The sequence below is a fragment of the Melospiza georgiana genome, chromosome Z (genome assembly GCF_028018845.1).
Source record: "Melospiza georgiana isolate bMelGeo1 chromosome Z, bMelGeo1.pri, whole genome shotgun sequence".
NCBI lineage: Eukaryota > Metazoa > Chordata > Aves > Passeriformes > Passerellidae > Melospiza > Melospiza georgiana.
In genome coordinates this window covers 80768389-80790193 of record NC_080465.1, presented here as the reverse complement: position 1 = coordinate 80790193, position 21805 = coordinate 80768389, and the positions used below count along the sequence as shown (strand labels likewise).

The following is a 21805-nucleotide window of genomic DNA, read 5'->3' as shown; positions in this document are numbered from 1 at the left end:
CGGGCTCCATGGACACGAGGGATCCATGGACCCAATGAACCCAAGAGGCTCTGACAGATCAATGGACCCAAGGGATCCAGAGGTCTCTGAACGACCAATGGACCCAAGGGATCCACGGGGTTCCAAGGGATCCATGGACTGAAGGCATTCACGGATCCAACGGACCCAAGGGGTTCTGATGGAACCACAGGGCTCCGAGGCATCCATGAACCCGAGGGATCCACGGTCCCAACAGACCCAAGGAGCTCCGAGGGACCCGTGGGGTTCTGAGGGGTCCACGGACTCAAGGGCTCCACGGGGCTCCAAAGGATCCATGGGCGCGAGGGATCCACGGATCCAATGGACCCAACGGGCTCCATGGGACCCACGGGGTTCCGAGAGATCCACGGACTCGAGGGATCCACAGGCATCCAAGTGATCCATTGACCAGAGGGATCCATAGATCCAGCGGACTCAAGAGGCTGCCAGGAATCCCCGGGGCGCCGAGGGATCCACGGGGCTCTGCGAGGTGCGCGGGTTCGGCCGGACCCGAGGGCTCCGAGGGGCTCCGAGGGGTTCGGGGTCCCGAGGGATGCGCGGGCGAGCCCGGACTCGAGCGCGGCTGCTGGAGCCGGCGGCCACGCCCCCCCCGACCACGCCCCGTAGGGCGGGCACGGCGCGGCCGGGAGGCCACGCCTCCACAGACCACACCACGCCCCATTGGGCCGGGCTCATCAAGCCGCGCCCCATATTTGCCCCGCCCCATAAAGCCACGCCCCCTCCCCGCGCCCCAAACGCGCGGCAGCCGCGGAGAGGCCACGCCCCGCCCCAGCCCTCAGGCTCCGCCCCTCCCGGCCGCGAGCGAGGCCCCGCCCCCCGCCCCGCCACGTCTCTCTCGGGCGCCGCTCCCGTTGCCGCTGCCGGTGCCACTGCCGGGGTCGCCCCGCTCCGCCCCGCCGGGCCATGGCGTTCACGCTCTACTCGCTGCTGCAGGCCTCGCTCCTCATCGTCAACGCCGTGGCCGTGCTGCACGAGGAGCGCTTCCTCCGCCACGGTGAGCCGGGAGGGCCGCCCGGCCTGGGGGGGTGGACGCGGTGGCCGCGGCCCCGCCGCCGCTCCCTGCCGGTGGGAGCAGCAGCGCACGGGGGAGGGCTTTGGGAATCGGGGTGGGTTTGGGCTTTGGGGATGAATTCCCAGCCGCTTTCGTCGTACCTTTCTCTCTTCTTTGTTTTTCTTTTTTTTTTTTTTTCCCTATAATTGTCCTTTTTTCCTGTTCATTTTTAACTGTTTCGCGGCCCTTCGTGCCGCGCCTCGGAGTGGTTGGTGTCGTACAAAGGTTTCCTTTTTCTTGCCGTGCCTGGTTCTTGATGAGATGGCGACTCTCGGTCCGTGGGATTCCCGGGGCTGGGCATCCTTGCCCTTCAAAAGAAGCCAAAGCCCTGCAAAAGAGAGAAAATCCACCGACAAAGATCTGCAAAGCCGTGGGGGGGAAAAAAAAGGCCAACGATCCACGGTTTCCGAGTTCATTCGTGTGGAGAATCCTGACTTCTCCACGTCAGGCTGAGCCAGGATTGTTGGCAGGAGTGCAGCAGGGCATCCCTTTCCCCTGCTGGATTTGTTTCAAGGGATTTCCTCGGTTTGGGTTTGGGCTTTTCTTTGGCTCTCCTGACGAGCAGCTGCAGTTAAAAACGGGAGCTGTGGGTACTAGTGGGATGGGTGAAGCCACTTGTCAGCCTCGTGAGACTTGGGAATATAGTTCCAGGCTCATCCCAGTGGGAAGCAGCAGCTGGCAAGGCTGGTCAGGAAGAGGACTCACCCCCCACCCTCGGTTTGGTGCCAGGGAGGCGAGAAAGGGAGAACAAAAATCACTTAAAAGTGGCCTTTGGAGAAAGAAATGCACAGCTTGGGCAGTGGAGCTTGGTGTATTGAGAGCTGCTCCTTGCTGTGCTCCTTCCCAAAATGGTAAGGGCTGCAGCCAGCAGGTTTTAAAAATCCCTGGACACATCCCTGGTCCCATCATGCTGTGTCTGGGCATCGTAAAACTTCAGGGCTTCTGCTACACTCAGAAAAATTCCCAGTTCTTTTTCCTCAAAAGTTCTAGCTTTTTTTTTTACAGCAGTTGCAAAAATCATCACCCCGATTTTGGAATTTGTGCTGGCTGTTCTTCTCTCGTGTGGCCCCATTTTCAGTGCTGAAGCATCACCACTTCACATCCTGCAGTTATTTGCTATTTTGTTTTCAGTACTGTGAACAGATTGCACTTGGTTTAGGGTTTATTTTCACAGCTGTTTTATTTTTTAAGCCCACATGAACTCACCTGTTAGTCTGGGCACGCAGGGAACAGTGGTGTATTAAAAAGGTGAGGGTTTTCTTTACAGAAACATGGATTTACCATCGCTTAATGTGAGGTTTAACAGTTTCAGCTTACTGTATAAAAATATGCTTGTGAAATGAGGCTAATTGGGCTGTCTATCTGTGTTAGTATAAACTACACTCAGGATAGATTGCTTGCTAAAATTGTAGCGTTTGTTGTGTGGTTTTGGGGTTTTTTTTCCTAAAGTGTGTGTCTGTTTTTATGTGACCCAGTTGGCTGGGGAAGCGACCAAGGGATTGGAGGATTTGGAGAGGAACCAGGAATTAAAGCACAGCTGACAAACCTCATTCGATCAATACGAACCGTTATGAGAGGTAAGGGCACAATATTTACTGTTATCATTATGATTATGATGATTTCTATTACAATCTGTAATGTCTTGTTTCTGCACTAATCTATACTTCACCCGGGCCTGGACTCTCTCTGTGAGAGGGTGCAGGCCTCACCTAAAGGGCCCTAATTCTGGTAAAAGTGCAAAAACACTCCCTGGCTCTGGCTTGTGTTTCTCCTGTGGAGCTTTTGCCTCTCCTTGGGGTTTGGCAGCTGGGAGGAAGTTTGGTGATCAACCAAAGTGTGCAATTAGTGTCAATCACTTTGTCTAAATCCAGCTTTATGGCAAGTACCTGTGAGGGAAATGTAATTCTGGGGTTTCTGAATGGCAAGCGAGGCTTACATGCCTCAGAAGATGGGGAGAAAAATAGGCTTAATTTGCAAGTTACTGATAGTTTTTCATTATGAAGGACACCAAAAATTCATTTTGTAGATGATGGTAGAGAGGGAGTAACAAATCTTAACCTGTCTTGCCTATCACTGAGTAAAACCCAAAACATTTATTCTAAAGCACAGCAAAGCCAAGGACATAAGCTGAATTTTAGATTGTTTACTTACATTTGGAGAAAGAGTTACTTGTGTTGAAGTTAAAGCAGAACTAAAGGCTCTGGGTTAAAGTTAAAACATGCTGTGGAAAAAATACTTCTGCTGTTGCTTTCTACTAATGTCCTTGAGCCTGACTCCTTCCACTGGCTCCTACTTTACATAGGAAAATTAAATGTATTTCTAAAATTTTGACTGGTTCTGCTCCTCCTCTCACCGTTATATGAAGCTCCGTCATTTTGTGATGTGGAAAGCAGAATTTTCACTGTTAATTTCCCATTTTTCCCCATCTTTAGTGCCACTAATAGCCCTGAACTCCATCACAATCGTTCTCCTCCTGCTGTTTGGTTGAAGACACCCCGTGGAAACCCTTTGGACATCCAAAGAAGCCAGTTGCTGACCACCACTGCTCTGAGTTCCCTGGGATCCAGCACGGTTTAGCTGTCAATCTGACATTCAACTTAAAATAGTAAAAGATACTATTTCTATTTATCCCATTTCCTAATGTTCCCTTGCAGTTTCATTAAGCAGGATCACGGGATCAATGCAACAACGCTGCAAACACATTGGACTGTGACCAGTTCTGTTGCTGCCTGTTCATAGTGTTGATTAATTATTAGAATAAATGTCATAGGATGTTGCAGTGACTGGCAATGGGATGCAGCTTTTAAATGCTTTGTTACTCAGGGAGGAATTTCCTTCAGTACGCTCTCCAATTTGTTTTTAAATTGAGAAAAACAACAATGTGTTTGTTTCCATTTCAGTTACTACCATGGAACTGTTCATGAGAACATGAATTAGGCTCTGACAGCATGTCATAAAGAATACTTGTTATAAAGGTTTGAAGTCCAGCTGTGATATGGAGGGAGATAAAATCAGCTGGGTAAAGTTCCTGATTCAGGTTAGCATTGAAAGCTGGATTTTTCTGCTTTGATTGGGGATTTTTGTCTTCAAATCAGTATATCATACTGATGGTAAAGTCAGTATGTAGAAAATGGGTATTTTTCATACTGATGGTAAAGTCAGTATGTAGAAAATGGGTGCAATTGCAGTGCAAAATTCAAAGAAAAAAAATTAAAAATTAATTAAAAAAAAAAGCTGTACCTAAAGCTGAGTAACTCTGTGTTAACTTTGGGGATATTAGTGATTAGTATTTGTTACTTTTCTGTCAAGAATTGTTATTATACTTTTTAAAATATGTATTAAACTCTGCGTGGTGATCACTGTGGTCAAAGTGGGGAACCACTTTGTATTCTGAGCTTCCTGGGAAACGTGGGAGGGGAATACCATGGCAGGTGAATACCCTGTGCTTTGCAAACGTATTTCTTTGGGAAAACCCCGAATTTGCAGCCTCTTCTGTTACTGCTCCTTCCCCTGCCCTCCATCATCATCATCATCATTTGTTAAATTAACAGCTTTGAAAGTGCAACTGTGTGTGTGACTTTGCAGTTCTGTGGAAGAGAATGCTCCTAATTGCTTTCCTACCGGTCTTGTCTCAATTAAGACTGCTGAATTAGGTCTGAAAAGGTGATTCTCATTGTCATGGTTTGGGCCTGGCACAGAGTCAGAGCCCCCATGAGAATACCCTCTCCCTGCTGTCTGCTGTGAGATGTGACCAGGAATAAGCAAAGCAGGCTCCAGCTTAAACATAAAGAAAACTTTATTACCTAAACTACAAGAAAAGAAGGAAAAAACCTATAAGGGAAAAAATTGAAAACCTTACAAAAAAACACTTTCCTCCTCCCCACCACCAAAAATTTCCCAATCTGATACATTCCCCCAAGTCACCAACTGCCCAGTCTGGCACCACCCTTTAGAATACTCAAACTTCAGTCCATGAAGAGGAGAGGAGTCCTTCTTGCACCATAGGCTTCCCCTGGAAACACACTGAAACCTCGTGTGCTTCCATGTCACTCAGCACCCCCTGGAAAATCCTTTTGCTGCTTGTGACATCTTCCTTCCATGCCCAGCGCTCTCACCACTGTGCATGGACCAGAGCTGCTTTTGGGGTTGTCTTTTGAGGATGCCTTGTCTCACTCCAAAAAGGCACAGTCTCTGCTTTGGGACATCTTTCCCCCCAATTTTTTTCCACCCCCTGGGGCCGAGGGGTCCCCACAATGAACCCTCCTGGTTCTGAGGCACTGCCTCCCCCTAAGTGCAGTCTCTGTGTCACAGGAATAAAACTGAGTCTGTGGCTACACAAGAAAAGTCCAGCCAAAAGGCCACTCCAATCATCTCTCCCCACTCAGCCAGCCTTCTCCACGTCCTTCGGGCCTAGTTCTTGGTTATCTCATTTCCTATCTTTCTTCTTATTCAGCTCCAAGGAGGATCAGCATTTTTGCAAGGTCCCAATCATAGAAGAAAAAGGGTTAAACATTTCAGTCTCTGTCTGTCCCAGAGCTCCAGCACTCCCACACTCGCTGCTGCTCCGGCCAAACCCCACTGGCCACACCAGGTGCCAATATCAAAATCGGAGCACCCATTGGTTTGACCACAGCATCCCAGAATTCCCACTTCTTCCCGGTCAAACCACCACACTCATGTATCTTTATAGAGAAGTTAGAATCCTTCATCTGTTCTGCTAAAGTGCTTGACTTTAAGTTAAAGAGGGGAGGCCAAGGGAAACCTGGTAGTTTCATTATTTAAAGCAGCTTAGCCAATCATCTTTTCTCCCAATGTCTTGATGACTAAAGCATATGCTGTTGTATATGAAGAAGAATCTGTAAAACATGTAAATGCATATTATGTGATCTTCAATCACAGGTTTTTGCAGAGTAAAGGACATCCAGGAGGAGAGGTTTATGTTGTTTCCTTTTTTCTTGTGATTTTTGTAAATAAATCCTGAATTTCCAAGTTAAGCACTCTCATTCCCAACTGTCTCTCTCTCTCTGTCTGTGTACAGTGGGGATATCTCAAAACTCTGCTCCATTCTGTTCCAAACACCAGAGTTACTGCTCTTTTAAGAAACGTGTAACTTTTTCCTCATCCCTGTGGCATGTGGCAATACCATCTTTGCTGTGGAGCTGTGTTTTGGTTTATGTAGCAAACCCAATGAGACGTGGCAATGCTGTCCTGAGGCAGAACAGGATCTTCAGGATCCCTGTATGTTAAAGCCTGTGGATCTGTTAGAAGTAATTTCTCTGTGATGATCTTTGTGTCAGTCAGAGGTGACGAGGGTACAGCCTCGAGGCTCAGCTGTTCTCACAGATCTGTCTTTGGTGGAAACAGGGCAATGTGTGTGTGGAACGTTTTGTATTCCTATGAAATTTTTTTGGAAAGAAAAGCGGCGTAACCACATTTCTGCATCCAGGCTTAATTCGTTCTTACTGAAATAAGGGCCAGCACTAAAGACCGCAAGCAACAGCTTTAAAATAACATGGGTGAAAAGTGATGTTCTTCTTGCTGTGCTTCCAGAGGCGCTGCGGGCACATGGGCAGGGAGAAGGAGCAGCGGGAATCCCGCACTGGAGGCAAAACTGGGACGAGCTTCACCTGACAGGTGAAAAGTCGGGATTCAAAGTGGGGCAGCATCTGAGGATCAGGTGTGCAGGGAATGAGCAGGGAGTGCAGGGACAGCCAGGGAATAACCACACTGCTGCTCTCCCCTCGCGTGGCTTCCAGCAGCTCTGGAACAGCGCCGCAGCTGAAACTGCGAAAAACAAGGAACATGCAACATAAAGTTATTACGTGTCTATGCATCCTAGTAATAGCTTGTAAAACTATATATAAAATTAATGCGTTTGTAGGTTAAAATTCATGTTACAAAATATATAAACTGATACAAATGTGGAATTATAAATATAGGTATAAAAACATATTCATTATAGATATAATAAGTGGATTATGATATAATAATATATATTATATTATCACTATGGACATATTATGGATTTAATTTAAAACATTACATTGTAGATATATAATGGGAATAATTTCTTCCAAGTATCCAATATATATATATGTGTGTGTATGTATTTTTATATATATATATATATGTATGTATTTATATATAAATATATACTAGTTACCGTGGAGATATTATGGGTATAATATATCCATATATGGATATGATAACATTTTTATAACGTGTATATATATATAAACGTGTATATATAAATATAACAATATCGATATATGAATACATTATTATGTATGATATCCATACCGGGCACAATATATCCATAATATAGAGATTAAAAACATATAGAGATTAAAAAAAATAGTTTATGGATATCCATAGTGCATGGCTATGGATACAAACATGTCCATATAGGATATAAGGGATATCATTTACATGATTTATGATCATAGCCACATAGGGTATGATTACATATTACATACATAGGATAAAGAGGCTGTAACAGGTATATCAATAGGGATATAATGCATAGAACGGGTGTAATTTATTTAATTTTTAACCATACCCATGTCACGGTGCGCCCTCAGGGCCCTGCGGGCTGCCCCCCGCGCTGCCTGTCGCGGCTGCCGGACGCCGACTGGCGGCAGGCTCGCTGCGGGCTGAGGTCGGTATTTATTTATGGCAATAATCGTTACACTCTGTTTATTATTTGCCGCGCTGGCGGCGGGCGGGCCCGGCGCGGGGATGGGCGGGCGCGGCTCCGCCAGGACCCCGCGGGCGGCGGGCAGAGCGCGGCGGCGGCGGCGGCGGCGGCGGCGGGAACAGGTCAGTGCCGGGAGCCGCGCTGGCTGCTCCCCCCTCTCCTTCGCGTGGGCGCGTCCACCGCCTTCGGCCGCGAACGGGCGGGCGGAACCATCGGCGTCAGGGAAAGGGGAGCCCGCCGCGGTCGGGACTCCCCCGGTAGGGAATGGGCCAGCCCATTTTGTTGTGAGCTGGCGGGAAGGGGCGGTACCATCCCCGAGAGATGGGGGATTTAGGGGACGGGAGGGCACACCTCTGCCATCCCCGTCCTTCCACCGAGGGACATATATAACCACATATATCTCTATAGAATATATCACTCTTTCCCTTAGGTTGTGTCTTGTGTTCCTCGTGTCCTTGTCCCAGAGACCGGGGCTGGGGTGTCCCTTTGTCCTGACAAGGTGAGTTTTCCTTGGGATGTGATTAGGAAAACTGAGGTTCTGGAGGCTTTTTAGGACTTCTTGGCAGTCCATGAGCTTTTTCCTTAAAATCAGGGTGTGCTGAAAATGGCTCTGCTGATAACTTCCATATTTCCCAAATAAATGGACTGTGAACAGCAGAACCGATGGAAATGTAGGGTAAAAATAAAATAGTAACAGTAAAATAAAAACAGTAACAGTAGTAATAATAGTGATGATAATAATAATGATAGCAGCAATTTCCATTGAAATTGATGAAGCTTCTTAAGGAGTTCTGTTTTCAGATGTGTATCTTTAGTATTTAACTTTGGCTTTAACAGTAAGAGAAGCATTTTTATTTATTTTCTTATTGCAGAGAACCAGCAGGAATAACGGTAGTGGAACATCAAAGTTTCCTGTTGTGTGTGTGTGTGTATGTGCGCCACGTACCTGCGACCCCAGGCCCACAAGACCATTTATAAAAATGTCTGCTAAGATAAAACTGAGAGAAATCTATTAGGACAGGTTCCAGTCATAGTGGTGACTACTTTGTGTGCTTTTTTAAAAGTACAGACATGCTACATGCTGTATGTAACCAAACTAGCTGAGCACAAAATTCTGGTCACTCATAGGGTTGGCAGATCCCAGAGTGGTTTGGTACAAAGGGACCTCAAAGCTTATCCCATCCCGCCCCCTGCCATGGCAGGGACATCTTCCACTATCCCAGGTGTCTCCAAGCCCCATCCAGCCTGGCCTGGGACACTGCCAGGGATCCAGGGGCAGCTACAGCTGCTCTGGGCACCCTGGGCCAGGGCCTGCCCACCCTCCCAGCCAGCAATTCCTAATTCCCAATGTGCCAGAATCTGTGCCTGCCCTCTGGCAGTGGGAGCCATTGCCTGGGTGCTGTCCTTCCATCACTTGGAAATTGTCCCTTAGGTACTGAAAAGCCAAATTCAGATCACCCCAAAGCTTTTCTTCTATAATCCAAACTCTCTCGGCCTTTTCAGATTGTTCTTGTGTAATGAAGAGGAGAAAATCTTGCTGTCTTGGATGTTTTCTGAGAAACAGCTCCTCAGACTTGTTCATAGAGTAAAATGCAGCGCTTGCAGCCCAAATGAGTGGGAAGTGTTTGTTTCTGGAGACAGATCTTTAACCAAGGGACTCTAACATCACCTCTCTGTTCACCTGGTGCCTTTAACCTTCAAATCCTGGCTTTTATTTTGGGCTGAATATGTGGAACCAGAAAAACCGCCCCTTTTGCAAGAGTGCAGAGTGACCCTTTGTGGTGCTGGATTTGCCTGAGCCCTGAGAGCTTCCTGGCTAAAAATCTGAAAAAATCCTGACTGAGCTGCCTCAGAGTGGCTGCAGTGTGGGCTGCATCACTCTTAACAAAAAACAAAATCAACAATTTCCACTTTGGCTGAGCATTTTGAGCTTTACAGCCAAAATGCAGCTTTAGAGATGCACTTTAGAGCACTGTGTCTTTATTTTCACTGTTGGTGTCGGCGGGACTTGCTGAGGCCTTGCGCCAGCAATCCCAGGCCTAATGGCCCTCTCTCTCCCCAGAACCCTTGAGTCCTTCAGACAACTTTATTTTATTTTGATGCATTTAAAGAACAAACAGCACCCGATTTCCACAGAGTCTTTGTGAGGAAAAACACCTCACTCCATTTCAGTTATGTGGGTTTTTTAACTCCCCAGCAGTCCCAGGTGCCTCGGCCTGTCCCCGGGCACGATGGCGGCGCGGCGCGCGCTGAAGGCCGTGCTGGTGGATCTCAATGGCACCCTCCACATCGAGGACACAGCTGTGCCCGGCGCCCAGGAGGCCCTCAAAAGGCAAGTTTCCCCTCTCTTCTGGGTTTGCTCTGGGAGGTTGTGTCAATGCTGTTTGCACAAAGGGGTGGGTGAGTGGGGTGAGCACGTGGCCGAATCCTTTGCGCTGTGTTCGTGCCAGGAGAGCTCGGCAAAGGGTGGACAGAGATACTGGTGTCACCTGAGCCCCTGCTGCTTTCCTCAGTGGCTCTTCCTGTGTTTTTTGAGCCTTTTCTAGACATAAAACCCCCAATATTCTGGGTGTCTCCCCTGATTCACAGGTGAGACAGCCACAGCTGAAGTTGAGTTCTGGTGAATTACCCCCAAATCAGTTCAGCTGAGCTGTTCCTCAGGGCTCTGATTGCCAATCTTTTAGATCTGTGCTGAGATAAAGTGGGATAACAGAAAAGCTTGGTCTAGGGAGCAAGGCAACCTCTGCGGCGTTTTAATTTCATTCAGACAAGGCTTTTCTTGGTTATTACTGTTTTTAAAGTTTCTTTCTGCTAGGTAGGTAACCTCATTTCTTTTTACTTTTGTAGGAATTTCAACACGTTAATAAACAGGGCAGTCAAATTAACTCCTTCTCTTTTGGTTAAAGAGTGCCTAAAGACACTGAGGCACAGCAAAGTGATTTATTCCAGCCAGGTCGGTGGTGAAATAGGACACACATTCCCAGGAATATTTGTGGTGTTGCAAGAGAAGACATCTTGCAATGGATGAGGAAAAATCCCAGAGTGATAGGTGATATTGTGGTGAATGAAGGGGGACACTTTAGGATTCTGGGACAGTAAGGATTAATCAGGATATAGGAGCAGAACTGAGTTCTCTACTGGAGCTGAATGGGCTGCTAAGGGTTTTATACAGCTGGACTGTAGCTCAGAGGAAAAGTTCACAGAGGGATGAAAAAGCTGCATTTCCCACAGGTAATGCTGTGCAAGTTATTATGTCCTTAAGATGTAAAACTGCAAGGAAGTAAAAACTGCTGAAACACTGGGTACTCCCTCATTGCCCTTTCACTCACTACACTGTTTCCTGCTGCAGGGAGAAATGAGAGTCAATGTTCCTGAAATTCCAAATAATATATGTGTGCTGTCACAGGTATGGACGGCAGGTGGCGGAGAAAACAGCCAGGTCTTTTGGCTCAGAGGTTTGGCAAAAATTATTATCCCACTCTCTTTTCTGCCAGTCCACATCCCTCTCCTTCCCAAAGAGAAGCTGGAAGGAATGGCATGCAGCTTGCTTAGGGAAAAAATGGAGAGGTGCCTATTTTAGGGTTACTACATTCACAGTGGCCTATTGAGGTACAGAGGGAAAAATCATAATATTTTTTATTTTATGATCAACCAGGGGACTCTTTCTTCAGCTCATACATGTGAATGGTCAGTGTAAAACAAGAGATAGAAGGAAGTGGCAGGAGAAAGCAAGTCTCCAACTTTATTCTGATGTTCTCCACACAGTCCTGATGCCTGTGTTTGTTCCTATAGCAACAGAGAAAGTGATGGTGGGGGAATAATTAAAGGGAATGCTGTTGAAACTCTCACTTAAAATTATTTGATTGTTTGGCAGCATTTACTGTCAGCACAGGACAATAATGTGGTTTTATGTGATACTGGTGTTCCTCAGGAAAGGGGGAAATGGCTGCAGAAGCTGGCATAAAACCACCACCAAGGTAACACAGGCTCCTGGAGCCTCCTGAACGAGCCACAGCTGCTGGGAAATTCACCCAGCAGTGGAGTTCAATATATTAATTCAGAAACAAGCTTATTTTGATCAAGAAGCAGGACTGTCTTATTTATTGTGTAGTTTGAATAAAAAGGCTTTTCCAGAATAGTTATCATGGATGTGCTGGCTGCTGCTGTGAGGAGGGAGCTGCAATCACAGTTTTCCTAAGGAATCTTTGTGGTAGGGGAGGGAGAGGAGGGGAGGATGACTTCCCTTGGTCTGGGGGGTGTAATTCTTGCTGTCTGTTCCACATCATACAAATTTTAGTGTGGCACCAGTCACGTGTGCTCTTTGCATCTGTCTCAGAATCTCTGCTGGTCAGAGTGACCCCAAGATGCGTTAGAAAGTCTTTTTTCCCAGCCTGGCATAACTCTTCAGTTCTTGTTCTCAAGGTTGTTTATTGTTTCTTATCTATAAAATTCTTTCTCCAACCTGCTGAGGTCTGTCTGGCAGGTCGGGTTGTGGCACACTGCCCAACCTTGGGGTAGTGTTATCTTCTTATACTAAAAACTGCATGTACACTATTTACAATAACTTCCCAATATCACCTGTGTTAGACAGTGAGCTTCTACTCTAAACCAATCCAAAAGTGCCAACATCCCCCCAGAAGATGGAGGCTAGGAAGAAGAAGGAAAAGAGGACAAGGCACGCCCAAATTTCTGCATCTTGGGACCCTGAGCCTCCATTCTAAACATCTCAAAAATCTTATTTTTCACCCTGTGGTGAATTCACTATCATTCTACCTAAACTTTCATGGCTTGTAAATCCTCATACAAGGTTGTTTTTTTTTTTTCCATGGGTCAAGATCAAGGTCACAGGTGTCTTGGGCTCCATGCCAAGGTCTCTGATCCCCCTGGGCAGGGCTTCGAGAAGAAGAATTTCCTGGTTTCTGGTACATCTGCAGCCCTTGGGGCTGTCTTTAGCCCCAGAGAGAAGCAGAGGTGTGGGAACAGGAGGAGCCTGTGTCCACTTTGCCCCTGTGTCCCCCCCAGGCTGCGCGGTGCCCCGCTGACCGTGCGGTTCGTGACCAACACCACCAAGGAGAGCAAGAGGGACCTGCTGGAGCGGCTGACGCGTCTGGGCTTCGACATCGCCGAGCACGAGATCTTCACCTCCCTGACAGCAGCCAGGAACCTCCTGGAGCAGCAGCAGGTGCGGCCCCTGCTCCTGGTGGATGACAAGGCCCTGCCTGATTTCACAGGTGAGGTGCTCGGGAAGCAGCTAATTAGTGAACGGCAATTAACGAGACGTTGTGCTCTCGATCGTCTGCAGACCACCAGCCATGGTGGAGCCTAAATGTGGAATGCTGCAGGGTCATAAAGGTCCTTTCTTCATTTTAAATCAAACATCAAACAGCCTGAAGTTGTGTCTACTTGAGGAGCAGTGGGAATGGCAGCCAAGGCCTTCAGATAGTCAGGAATTCAGGTAAAACTCAGTGTTTTCCATTCATTTCCAGTGTAAAATATGAAGTAATAGTTATCACAAGCTTATTGGTGCTTTATTGGACCTACCAGTGCTGATTTTTTTTGTAGCAAAGATGTGTCAATTTGTGCAATGCCTGACTTCCAGCAGAAGTTTTACTCATAAAGAGCTGAAAAAACTGTGTGTAGGCACACACAGCAGGCTGTTTCTTTGTTAATGGATTATTATTAAATGCAAAATCTTCAGACAATTATTGCTGATCTTATATTTAACATTTAGGTTTCACCCCATGTACTTGGATACCTTCACTGGTGACAGAAGGTTCATCAGCCTGAGTCCTCCAAACTGTCATCCCTAAGGATTTGGTTAAGATCTGCTTTGCTAACAGATGCTCCCATTTCCCTCCCTCAGTATCAAGGGAGCAGAAAATGATGTGTTCTCACTTGGACATCAAGAGTAGCAAAGATACCCACATTTTTAACATACTTAGAGTTGAAAACTGTATACTGTACACTCAAAATTTCTTATTTAAAGTCAAGGCAAGCAGAAGTTTGGATGGGTTGCCTTGCCCTTGCCTTACAAACTGAAATATTTTGGCTGTGTAATTTAAGTAGGTTGTAATCTTGCCAGGATCTAGGAGTTTCCTGTTAAATTTTGGCGCCATAGTCTGGTCAAAAAATTCAGGGCTGTCAATGTTCAGGAGAAAAACCTCTGTGAGAGCAGTGAAACCTGGTAATCTGTTCTACCTAACAGCATATTCAGAGAAATGTGCCCCCAGCAATATTCAGCAATATTTGTGCTCCAGGAAGGCTTTCCTGGGTGAGAAACAGCAGAGGCAGCAGCTCTTTCACTGACAGCATTTAAATCAGCTCAGTCTCCATGGTTTTGGGATCTTTCCATCAGTTTTTCGGGAGCTGATGCTAATTTTGTAAAAGATGGCACAGTCACAGGTAGCTTGGGGTCACATTGGTGCATCATCTGTATTGCTGGGGTCTGGAGTGAGTTGTTTGATTTGTTTTTTCTGCAAGGGCTTTGGCTCACATATCCTCAGTGCTGCTTTTGGAACATGTAAGTACAGTGGAGAGTGCTTTAAATTCCAGTTAATGGCTGCTATTGAGCCGTTCTTGGCTAATCTCTCTGTTAAAGTTGGGCACAGGCACGTGAAGGAATCCTTTCCTGGTTTAAGGGATCAGATGCTTCTGGGCGATGTCACAAACCCACCGTGGCGCCTCTGAGTGGGTGTTCTGCTGGCTGAGCCACCTGAGGGACATGCAGCAGGAGGCCTGAGCCAGCCAGGAGCTCTGGTGGTGCTGCTGAAGGTGCAGAGGGTGTGTCTGAAGGTGGAACAAAATCCTCAGCTGATAACATGCCACTAGTGAAACCCTCCTGCTGGCGCTACTCTGCTTCCACTGCTGCTTCTGTCCAGGGGTGGGACTGCAGTGGAGCCGTTCCCAATGGCACTAAACCACCTTGAAAAAAACCTTCCAGAAAAGCCCAAATTTATCTAGGGTAACAGCTTTTGGGCCATGTTGCAGTACTGTCTTAATTGTCAGAATCAGGCTGGTGCATGGAACAACAGCCAGTGGAATTTCCTGTGGCTAGAGGGAGTAGAAAAACTGGATGGGATTCACTTGAATTCCTGCTTTACTGTCTTACAAAGCACATAAATGTATGTAGAGAGGAGTTCTCAGATGGCAGGCAGTCATTCAGTTAAGAGAGGGATTTTTGCGTCCTGCTGCATTTCAGTGGGAGCAGTAGCAGAATCATCCCACAGCTGCTGTGAAGACTGTCCAGATCCTAGAGGATGGAACAGTCTGGATAGACCAGCACCTTTCCCACAGATGCTTTCTTCATCTGTAAAAGACGTAAAAGCAGTCTCTGTGCTTTGACTGTGTCAGAAAATGCTTGGTTTTGCCTTAAAGTGATTAAATGCACTTTGCTGACTGTGGGCTGCTAAGTGTGAATGAAATCCTTTCTTTCCTAGGGATTGGCACAGATAACCCCAATGCTGTGGTGGTGGGACTGGCTCCTGAGCACTTCCACTACGAGATGATGAACAAAGCCTTTCGGTAAGGCAGCCCCTGGCAGGGGCTGGAGGGGGAGCTGTCCTGTGCTGGGCTCTCTTTCTGGGAATAGAAGAGTGGTAGGAATATCACACACTATGCAGCTTGTGAGGGAGCCACTGACCCTGTGGGATTTGGGTTCTCCACCAGGAACCTGAAGCAGTCCAGACCTCATTTCTACAGCTTTCAGGCTAAATAATGCAGAAGTGCAGTCACAGCTGTCACTGAGGGGAAAAGTTAGCAATTCATCAAGGGGAAATACACAAAACTAGGGATGTGGGGAAGCATTCTCAGAATTAATTGGGTTGGAAAAGACCCCCATCCCATTGAGTCCAACCTGTGACCAATCCCCACTGTGTCACCAGCCCAGAGCATTGAGTGCCACGTCCAGGCCTTCCTTGGACATTTCCAGGGCATCTCCTTCCAATACCTGGCCAGCCTTTCCATGGGGAAATTCCTCCTCATGTCCAACCTGTACCTGCGCTGACACAGCCTGAGGCTGTTTCTTCTTCTCCAAGAGGAGAGGCAGGTTCTGTGTTCAAAGCTCAGCCTTCAGAGCCTGTGTGCTGTAGGGAAGGAATCCGGTGTTTAGGGCAGATTATTCCTTACCTGCCTAATGCAGGATATCCAACAGTATCTTCTGTTCAGGAGTGACCAGCACAACCTGTTGGGCCAGGTGGGCTGTGGAGCTGATCTTGAGTGTTTTATTTTTAATGCTCTTTTTGCCTCTAGGCTGAGGGGTAAGTCAGAGCCACACTCCATCTGTGACCATCCATGAGTGCAGAACCATGTGTTCTTCTCACTGGTTCTGGCTTGACTCCACACTATATTTTAAATTGAAAAGCCTGTTCAGCTTTCAGACTCTGGATGTGAGCCTGTAGGTGAGCATAGCCCTGGTGATGCGTGGAATGAGCCCTTCCCCATCTTTGCTCACTGGATGGGGGCTACCATGGTTCTGCACCTTGAAATCCAGTGAAAACCCTCATACCAAACACCTTAACCTGTCTTTAAACCATAAAATTAGAAGAGGGAGTATCAGTTACTGCCCACCAGTGTCTTAGGGAGGTTTCTTGGAGTGAGAGGCCAATGCTGTCCTCATCTACTGCCAGTTCTGTGTTACATCAACAGATGTTGACCCAAACTGACCCTGTCTGCCTGGTTAGTAAGCCTTGCCAAAGGCATTGATTTTGGAATTTTACTTTGGGTCATTAGTGGACTCTTAATTTCACAACTGCATGAGCTTAACCTGTTCACTATCCCAGTGCTTACATCAATTGATTTGTGTTTCTGTCCTAAATATATTAATTGTTGAATAATATCCATCGTTTGCTTCGGGCTGAAGAACAAAACACTTTAAAAAAGCCAGGATGGGTTCTGTCTGGCCTGTAACACCTCACTGATTTGTTCTGGGTGTTTCCCCCCATTCTCTATGGGGGATAAACTTTTGCTGGTGTCAGTTCTGTTAGGCCTGATGGAAACACTGGGCACAGGCACATTCTCTTCTTGTCGAGCCTTGCCCTATTCCTTCCCCTTTACTGCTCAATAATTAAGTCACTTGGGATTTGCATTGAAAATGGAATTGCATTGGGATTGCAGAACTCTGAGGTGAATCTGATTAAATGCAGATATCTAAGCGCAGGTTCCTGCGTCTGTGCTGGTGATCTGGGCTCTGGAGGGATAAGAGAGGCACTTCAGGGCATTTTTGTACCTAATAGTGCTTAAAATAGGGCAGTTGAAGTGTGCCCTAGGAGTGCTTTTTTCCTCTGCACCAACTGTGAGGAGTCCAGGCTGACTAGTTATGTGGCAGGCAACTATTCCATTGACACCCAACATTAACTTAGGTAAATCTAACCCAACACGAGTCCCAAAACGAGATATGCAGAGTCTGGCCGTTCTCCAGGCACCACTTGAAATGGCTGAGACTAAATTTCTCTTCTTTTATAAGTGGGATTTTGATGCCATGTTTGAAAGAATTCTCTCAGGTGAGATCTCTCCTGCAAACTGCTGAACATAGTGGTTGTGGTGATGCTGTCAAATTAAATTTTTCTGTGTCCTAAAGGCATCCTCCCATCATGAACCATGTCTGGCTGCTCACAGAAACACAACCCAGCTCTCTTCTTGTTCAGCTTGCTTTGGAATGCATTGATTCAATAGGAGTGTTTTGCGATAATTAAGTGAAATGAAATATCATTTATGCCCTGCTCAGAGCTTCCAGACTGCTCTGCAGACATCCTCCAAGGAGAATCCAGCTCACCTCAGCCAGCCTCCTACAACAGGGGCAAAGCAAGACTTTGTTTTCTTAAAGGCTTTTGTTTTTGTTTTGTTTTGTTTTATAAATCAGGGGTTGAGGGGAAAATGAATCCTCCTTTCTGCCCTGAGAGTAACAGCTGATGTTTTACACTGGTGTGATAAAGATTGGAATGACCTGCATTACCTGGAGAAAGTGTAAAATCAAAGGGAAGATGTTTGGCAGTGCAGAAGGCAGTTCAGTGCTTGTTGCACTGAAACTTGGGAGGGGAGGACTGCAATAATTGCTGTGCTTGGTGCACCAGGAGCATTCCTGTAGTGCAGCACCTACACAGCTTCCCTTTGCTGCAGGACAGGGGGATGCAGTGTCTGCTGTAATGAAAATCTGCAGAGCACATAACAGAAATAAGTTGCAGGTTCTGTGGAATCGAGCCTGCTCCAACTCCCAGGGTAAACAGGGAAATTCAGAGGGACATGAATGCCTCAAATGGCTTTGAGCTTTTTTTAATGCAGCTTGTTACTGTAATTCCTTCAGTGCTAAAATATAAAGGTCAAATTATTCATCCTGTACTTGTAAGAAATTGTTCCCTGTGAGGGTGGGCAGGCCCTGGCCCAGGGTGCGGAAGCAGCTGTGGCTGTCCCTGGGTCCCTGGGAGTGTCCAAGGCCAGGCTTGGACAGGGCTTGGAGCACCCTGGGACAATGGAAGGTGTCCCTGCCCATGGCAGGGGTGGAATGAGATTAACTTTAAAGTCCCTTCCAACCCAAACCATTCTGGGATTGTGTGAAAGCCTCTTGAGGCCTTCAGTTGTAAATATACTTCCTTTAATATAATTTTTGTGCTCTCTTCTTCATTCATTCATTCATTCATTCATTCATTCTTTAGGTTGATTTTGGAGGGGGCGCCTCTCATAGCGATCCACAAAGCCAGGTATTTCAAGAAGAAGGATGGCCTGTGTCTGGGACCTGGACCTTTTGTGACAGGGCTGGAGTATGCAACAGACACCAAAGCCACCGTGGTGGGGAAGCCAGAGAAGACTTTCTTCCTGGAGGCTCTGCGGGGCACGGGCTGTGCCCCCGAGGAGGCCGTCATGATTGGAGACGTACGTGGGCACAACCTCAGAGGGGGCTCCAGAGCATGGAACTGTCATTTCTAGAGAGAAAACAGAGCTGGGGAAGGACCCAGGAGCAGCTGAGGGAGCTGGGAAGGGGCTGAGCCTGGAGCAAAGGAGGCTCAGGGGGGCCCTTGTGGCTCTGCACAGCTCCTGACAGGAGGGGACAGCCGGGGGGGGTCGGGCTGTGCTCCAGGGAACAGGGACAGGAGCAGAGGGAACGGCCTCAGGCCGGGCATGGGGAAGTTTAGATGAGATATTAGAGAAAAATTCTTCATGAAATAAGACTTTGAGCACTGGCACAGGCTGCCTAGAGCATTGGTGGAGTCCCCATCCCTGGAGGGGTTTAAAAGCTGTGTGCATGTGTGGGACATGGGTCACTGGTGGCCTGCACAGTGCTGGGGGAAGGGTTGGCCTCAATGGTCTTAGAGGGCCTTTCCAACTTAAACAATTCCTTGAAAGTTCACGGGATTTAGTGTGTAATCCATGGGGTTTTCTCTCTTACTTCAGTCACTATTTGATCAGGCAGAGAGCACACACAAAACCACTCCTGTGACAGTGTGACTGATGGGGTAGCTGAAAGATCTGACTCTGTGTCCCTGCTTTTAAGTGATGTGCAAAGCAGAGATGGTTATGGAAGTGTCTGTGCCCACTAACCCCTGCTCTCCTGCTGTGTCCCAGGACTGCAGGGATGATGTTGGTGGTGCCCAGCAGGCAGGCATGCGTGGGATTTTGGTAAGGACAGGTAAGTACTCAATGGATTGATCATTTCAGGAGACAGTGGTGCCTTCAGTGGTCTCACTGTGTGCCCATAAGTGAAGGAACTCTGAGCCCTGGGGCCAGCCCCCACCTTCCACATCCCTGCTGGGGTGGGGCAGAGGCAACTTGTCAAGCAGAACATTGTGACAGCAGGGCTAGAGCACAGCACAGACCCCAGCTGATGGCAGGCTGACCAAAGTCATGGATGGGACTGCTGCTCTTGTAGGTGTGAATTTTTGCTCTGACTCAAAAATCCAGAGCAGTAATCACAGAACAGAGGGAGCTGTTACTGTCACACCTTAGATTGCCAAAATCAGTCACAGCAATGTAACTTCTGATCATGCAGGAGCTCTGGTGACATTCCTTAACAATTACAAATGTAATTTTGCTTTGTATGGAAGTGGAACCTGGAGGGATTGACAGGTATTGTTTGTGTTGTTGATGGACCCATGGACTGGGAAAAGTCTCTTTGAGGTGGCAGCTGCTCATGCCACACCGTGTGACATGTTGAAAATGAAGGGAAGTTATCCGGCTTTTCTTGAGAAGAGTCTTCAGAGAGGTGCTCTTCATCAGGAACTGTAGTGATAGAACAGGGAGTATTGGGTTCAAAATGAAAGACATGAAATTTAGGTTAGAGATTTTAGGAAGGGGGGAAAAAAAGCAGTTTGGTAAACTAATTTTGTGTTAATCTGTTACAGGTAAATACCGTCCAGCAGATGAAAACAAAATTAACCCGGCTCCCTACTTGACCTGTGAGAATTTCCCAGAGGCAGTGGAACATATCCTGAAGCAGATGTTGTGAGAAAGGGAACAGGTAGCTTGAAGAAACATCTGTTTCACACAATTTCCTTCATACTTGCTTCAAAAATTAAGTCCCAAGATCAGTGCATGCGTGGCATCCACCAGAAACCACCCTGGGCTGTGAGGGGCAGGGGATCCATGTGGGCCCAGCACAGGCACACACACAGGGCAGTGTTTCCTTATTTCCACTTTTCAAAGAATACCTGATGAAAAGTGCCATCAGGAAAGTGTCACCTTCTGCAGAATAAGCTAAACTGAAAACATGCACTGAAAACACTCGAGTAAATAAAGCTCAGACAGAGCCTTAGAGCTCAGTGGCCTGTAGTGATTTCACTGATGGCTCTGCTCTGCTCTGACTTAAAGGTAGAGATTATGCTCATTTAGAAGTGACTCTTAAATGAAAATATCACCATTGCTTAATAATAACTACTGTGGCTGTCTTTCATTAGAGATCCTGTTATTTGCTTTTCAAATTTTACATAAAATTAAAAACTGTCAGCATTTTACAGATGTTTTAATTAGATCCTGTTATTAAAAAGAATGATACAGAAACAAAACTCTGGTATTAAATGCCTTAGAGACTGTGACTTTTTAAAATTAGTCATCAGCAGGGTCCTATTAATGCTACAGTTGCAAAATTTCACTTTTGTTGGGGATTTTTTTTGTTTCTTTTTAATGTTATGGAAAAAATCCTTCACAAGCCATGGGGACAGATTCCACTTTCTACAGTTGGTTAGCAGAGCTGTAAAATGAAATTTAATTCTGTAGCGTGCAATGCTTTTCCTATGTACTACATCCCCCAATATGAACCAACTTTGTAATGATGGTAAATGGCTTTTCTGGTCCATTTGCAAACTGTAATAATCAAAGTCCTTTACAGTTGTTTTACAGTGCTCCTGTGTGTTAAATTATTAGATTGTAATTATGCATTACTGGAGTATTAACCTTATTGAAAATACAGTTTTGTGTTAATGAGCCATGCTCGTTCTTGTTAAACAAAACCATGGTGATGAATGAATTCCTCACATGTGACAGTGTCTCTCTGCAGCCTCCCTTGGTGGGTGGTTACTACGTTCAGATTTAGACTATGCCAGGAACAGAATGGGTGGATGGAGGAGATTTTGCAGTAGAAACTCAAGAATAAATCACAGAATCTCAGAATCATTTAGGCTGGAAAAGTTATCTAAGATCATTGAGTCCAGCCATTCCCCAGCACAGCCAAGGCCAGCAGTGACCCACATCCTCAGGTGCCACATCCATATGGCTTTTAAATCCCTCCAGGGATGGGGACTGCACCACTGCCCTGGGCAGCTGTCCCAGGCCTGGACAATCTTTCCCAGGAAAAAATAATTCCAAATATCCAACCTGAACCTCCCCTGGTGCAACTTGAGGTTGTTTCCTCTCATCGTGACACTTTCTGCCTGGGACAAGAGACCTCTGAGGAACAGAAGCCATCTTTAGATAGTGTCTGTGGGCCCTCGTACTGCCAGCTTCAGTTTTGCATAAATTCACACGTCTGGGTTTTGTGCCAGCCATTCTGAACCTGTTGGTTTCTGCTTGGAAGGATGGATGTGAGGGAGGTCTGT

The 21805-nt window shown here is 46.7% G+C and overlaps 2 protein-coding genes across 5 annotated transcripts; both read left to right on the top strand.

Annotated features, from left to right (window-relative positions):
• The first annotated feature begins 850 nt into the window (after positions 1 to 850).
• IER3IP1 (immediate early response 3 interacting protein 1) lies at positions 851 to 4703 on the top strand. The gene is made up of 3 exons (XM_058043897.1): positions 851 to 1033; positions 2566 to 2667; positions 3523 to 4703. The coding sequence occupies exons 1-3, from the start codon at positions 943 to 945 to the stop codon at positions 3576 to 3578; spliced, it is 249 nt and encodes an 82-aa protein (XP_057899880.1). The 5' UTR covers positions 851 to 942; the 3' UTR covers positions 3579 to 4703.
• A 3026-nt stretch (positions 4704 to 7729) lies between these two features.
• On the top strand, positions 7730 to 21194 carry HDHD2 (haloacid dehalogenase like hydrolase domain containing 2). Of its 4 annotated transcripts, none has more exons than XM_058043894.1 (8): positions 7730 to 7748; positions 8218 to 8286; positions 9985 to 10119; positions 12810 to 13018; positions 15224 to 15308; positions 18434 to 18650; positions 19341 to 19404; positions 20117 to 21194. In XM_058043894.1, the coding sequence occupies exons 3-8, from the start codon at positions 10019 to 10021 to the stop codon at positions 20218 to 20220; spliced, it is 780 nt and encodes a 259-aa protein (XP_057899877.1). In that variant the 5' UTR covers positions 7730 to 7748; positions 8218 to 8286; positions 9985 to 10018; the 3' UTR covers positions 20221 to 21194. The 4 variants fall into 4 exon arrangements, with proteins under 4 accessions (XP_057899877.1, XP_057899875.1, XP_057899878.1 ...); XM_058043892.1 differs by lacking the exon at positions 7730 to 7748 and adding an exon at positions 7891 to 7909; XM_058043896.1 differs by lacking the exon at positions 7730 to 7748 and adding an exon at positions 8660 to 8678 and having other exon boundaries at positions 8216 to 8286.
• Positions 21195 to 21805: the final 611 nt, after the last annotated feature.

Coding starts and splice junctions, on each gene's coding strand:
- HDHD2 (XM_058043894.1), top strand. CDS start 10,019: ATGGCGGCGCGGCGCGCGCTGAAGGCCGTGCTGGTGGATCTCAATGGC. Junction 15,309..18,433: donor ATGATGAACAAAGCCTTTCG/GTAAGGCAGCCC, acceptor TTCATTCTTTAG/GTTGATTTTGGAGGGGGCGC. Junction 19,405..20,116: donor TGGGATTTTGGTAAGGACAG/GTAAGTACTCAA, acceptor AATCTGTTACAG/GTAAATACCGTCCAGCAGAT.
- IER3IP1 (XM_058043897.1), top strand. CDS start 943: ATGGCGTTCACGCTCTACTCGCTGCTGCAGGCCTCGCTCCTCATCGTC. Junction 1,034..2,565: donor GGAGCGCTTCCTCCGCCACG/GTGAGCCGGGAG, acceptor TATGTGACCCAG/TTGGCTGGGGAAGCGACCAA. Junction 2,668..3,522: donor AATACGAACCGTTATGAGAG/GTAAGGGCACAA, acceptor CCCCATCTTTAG/TGCCACTAATAGCCCTGAAC.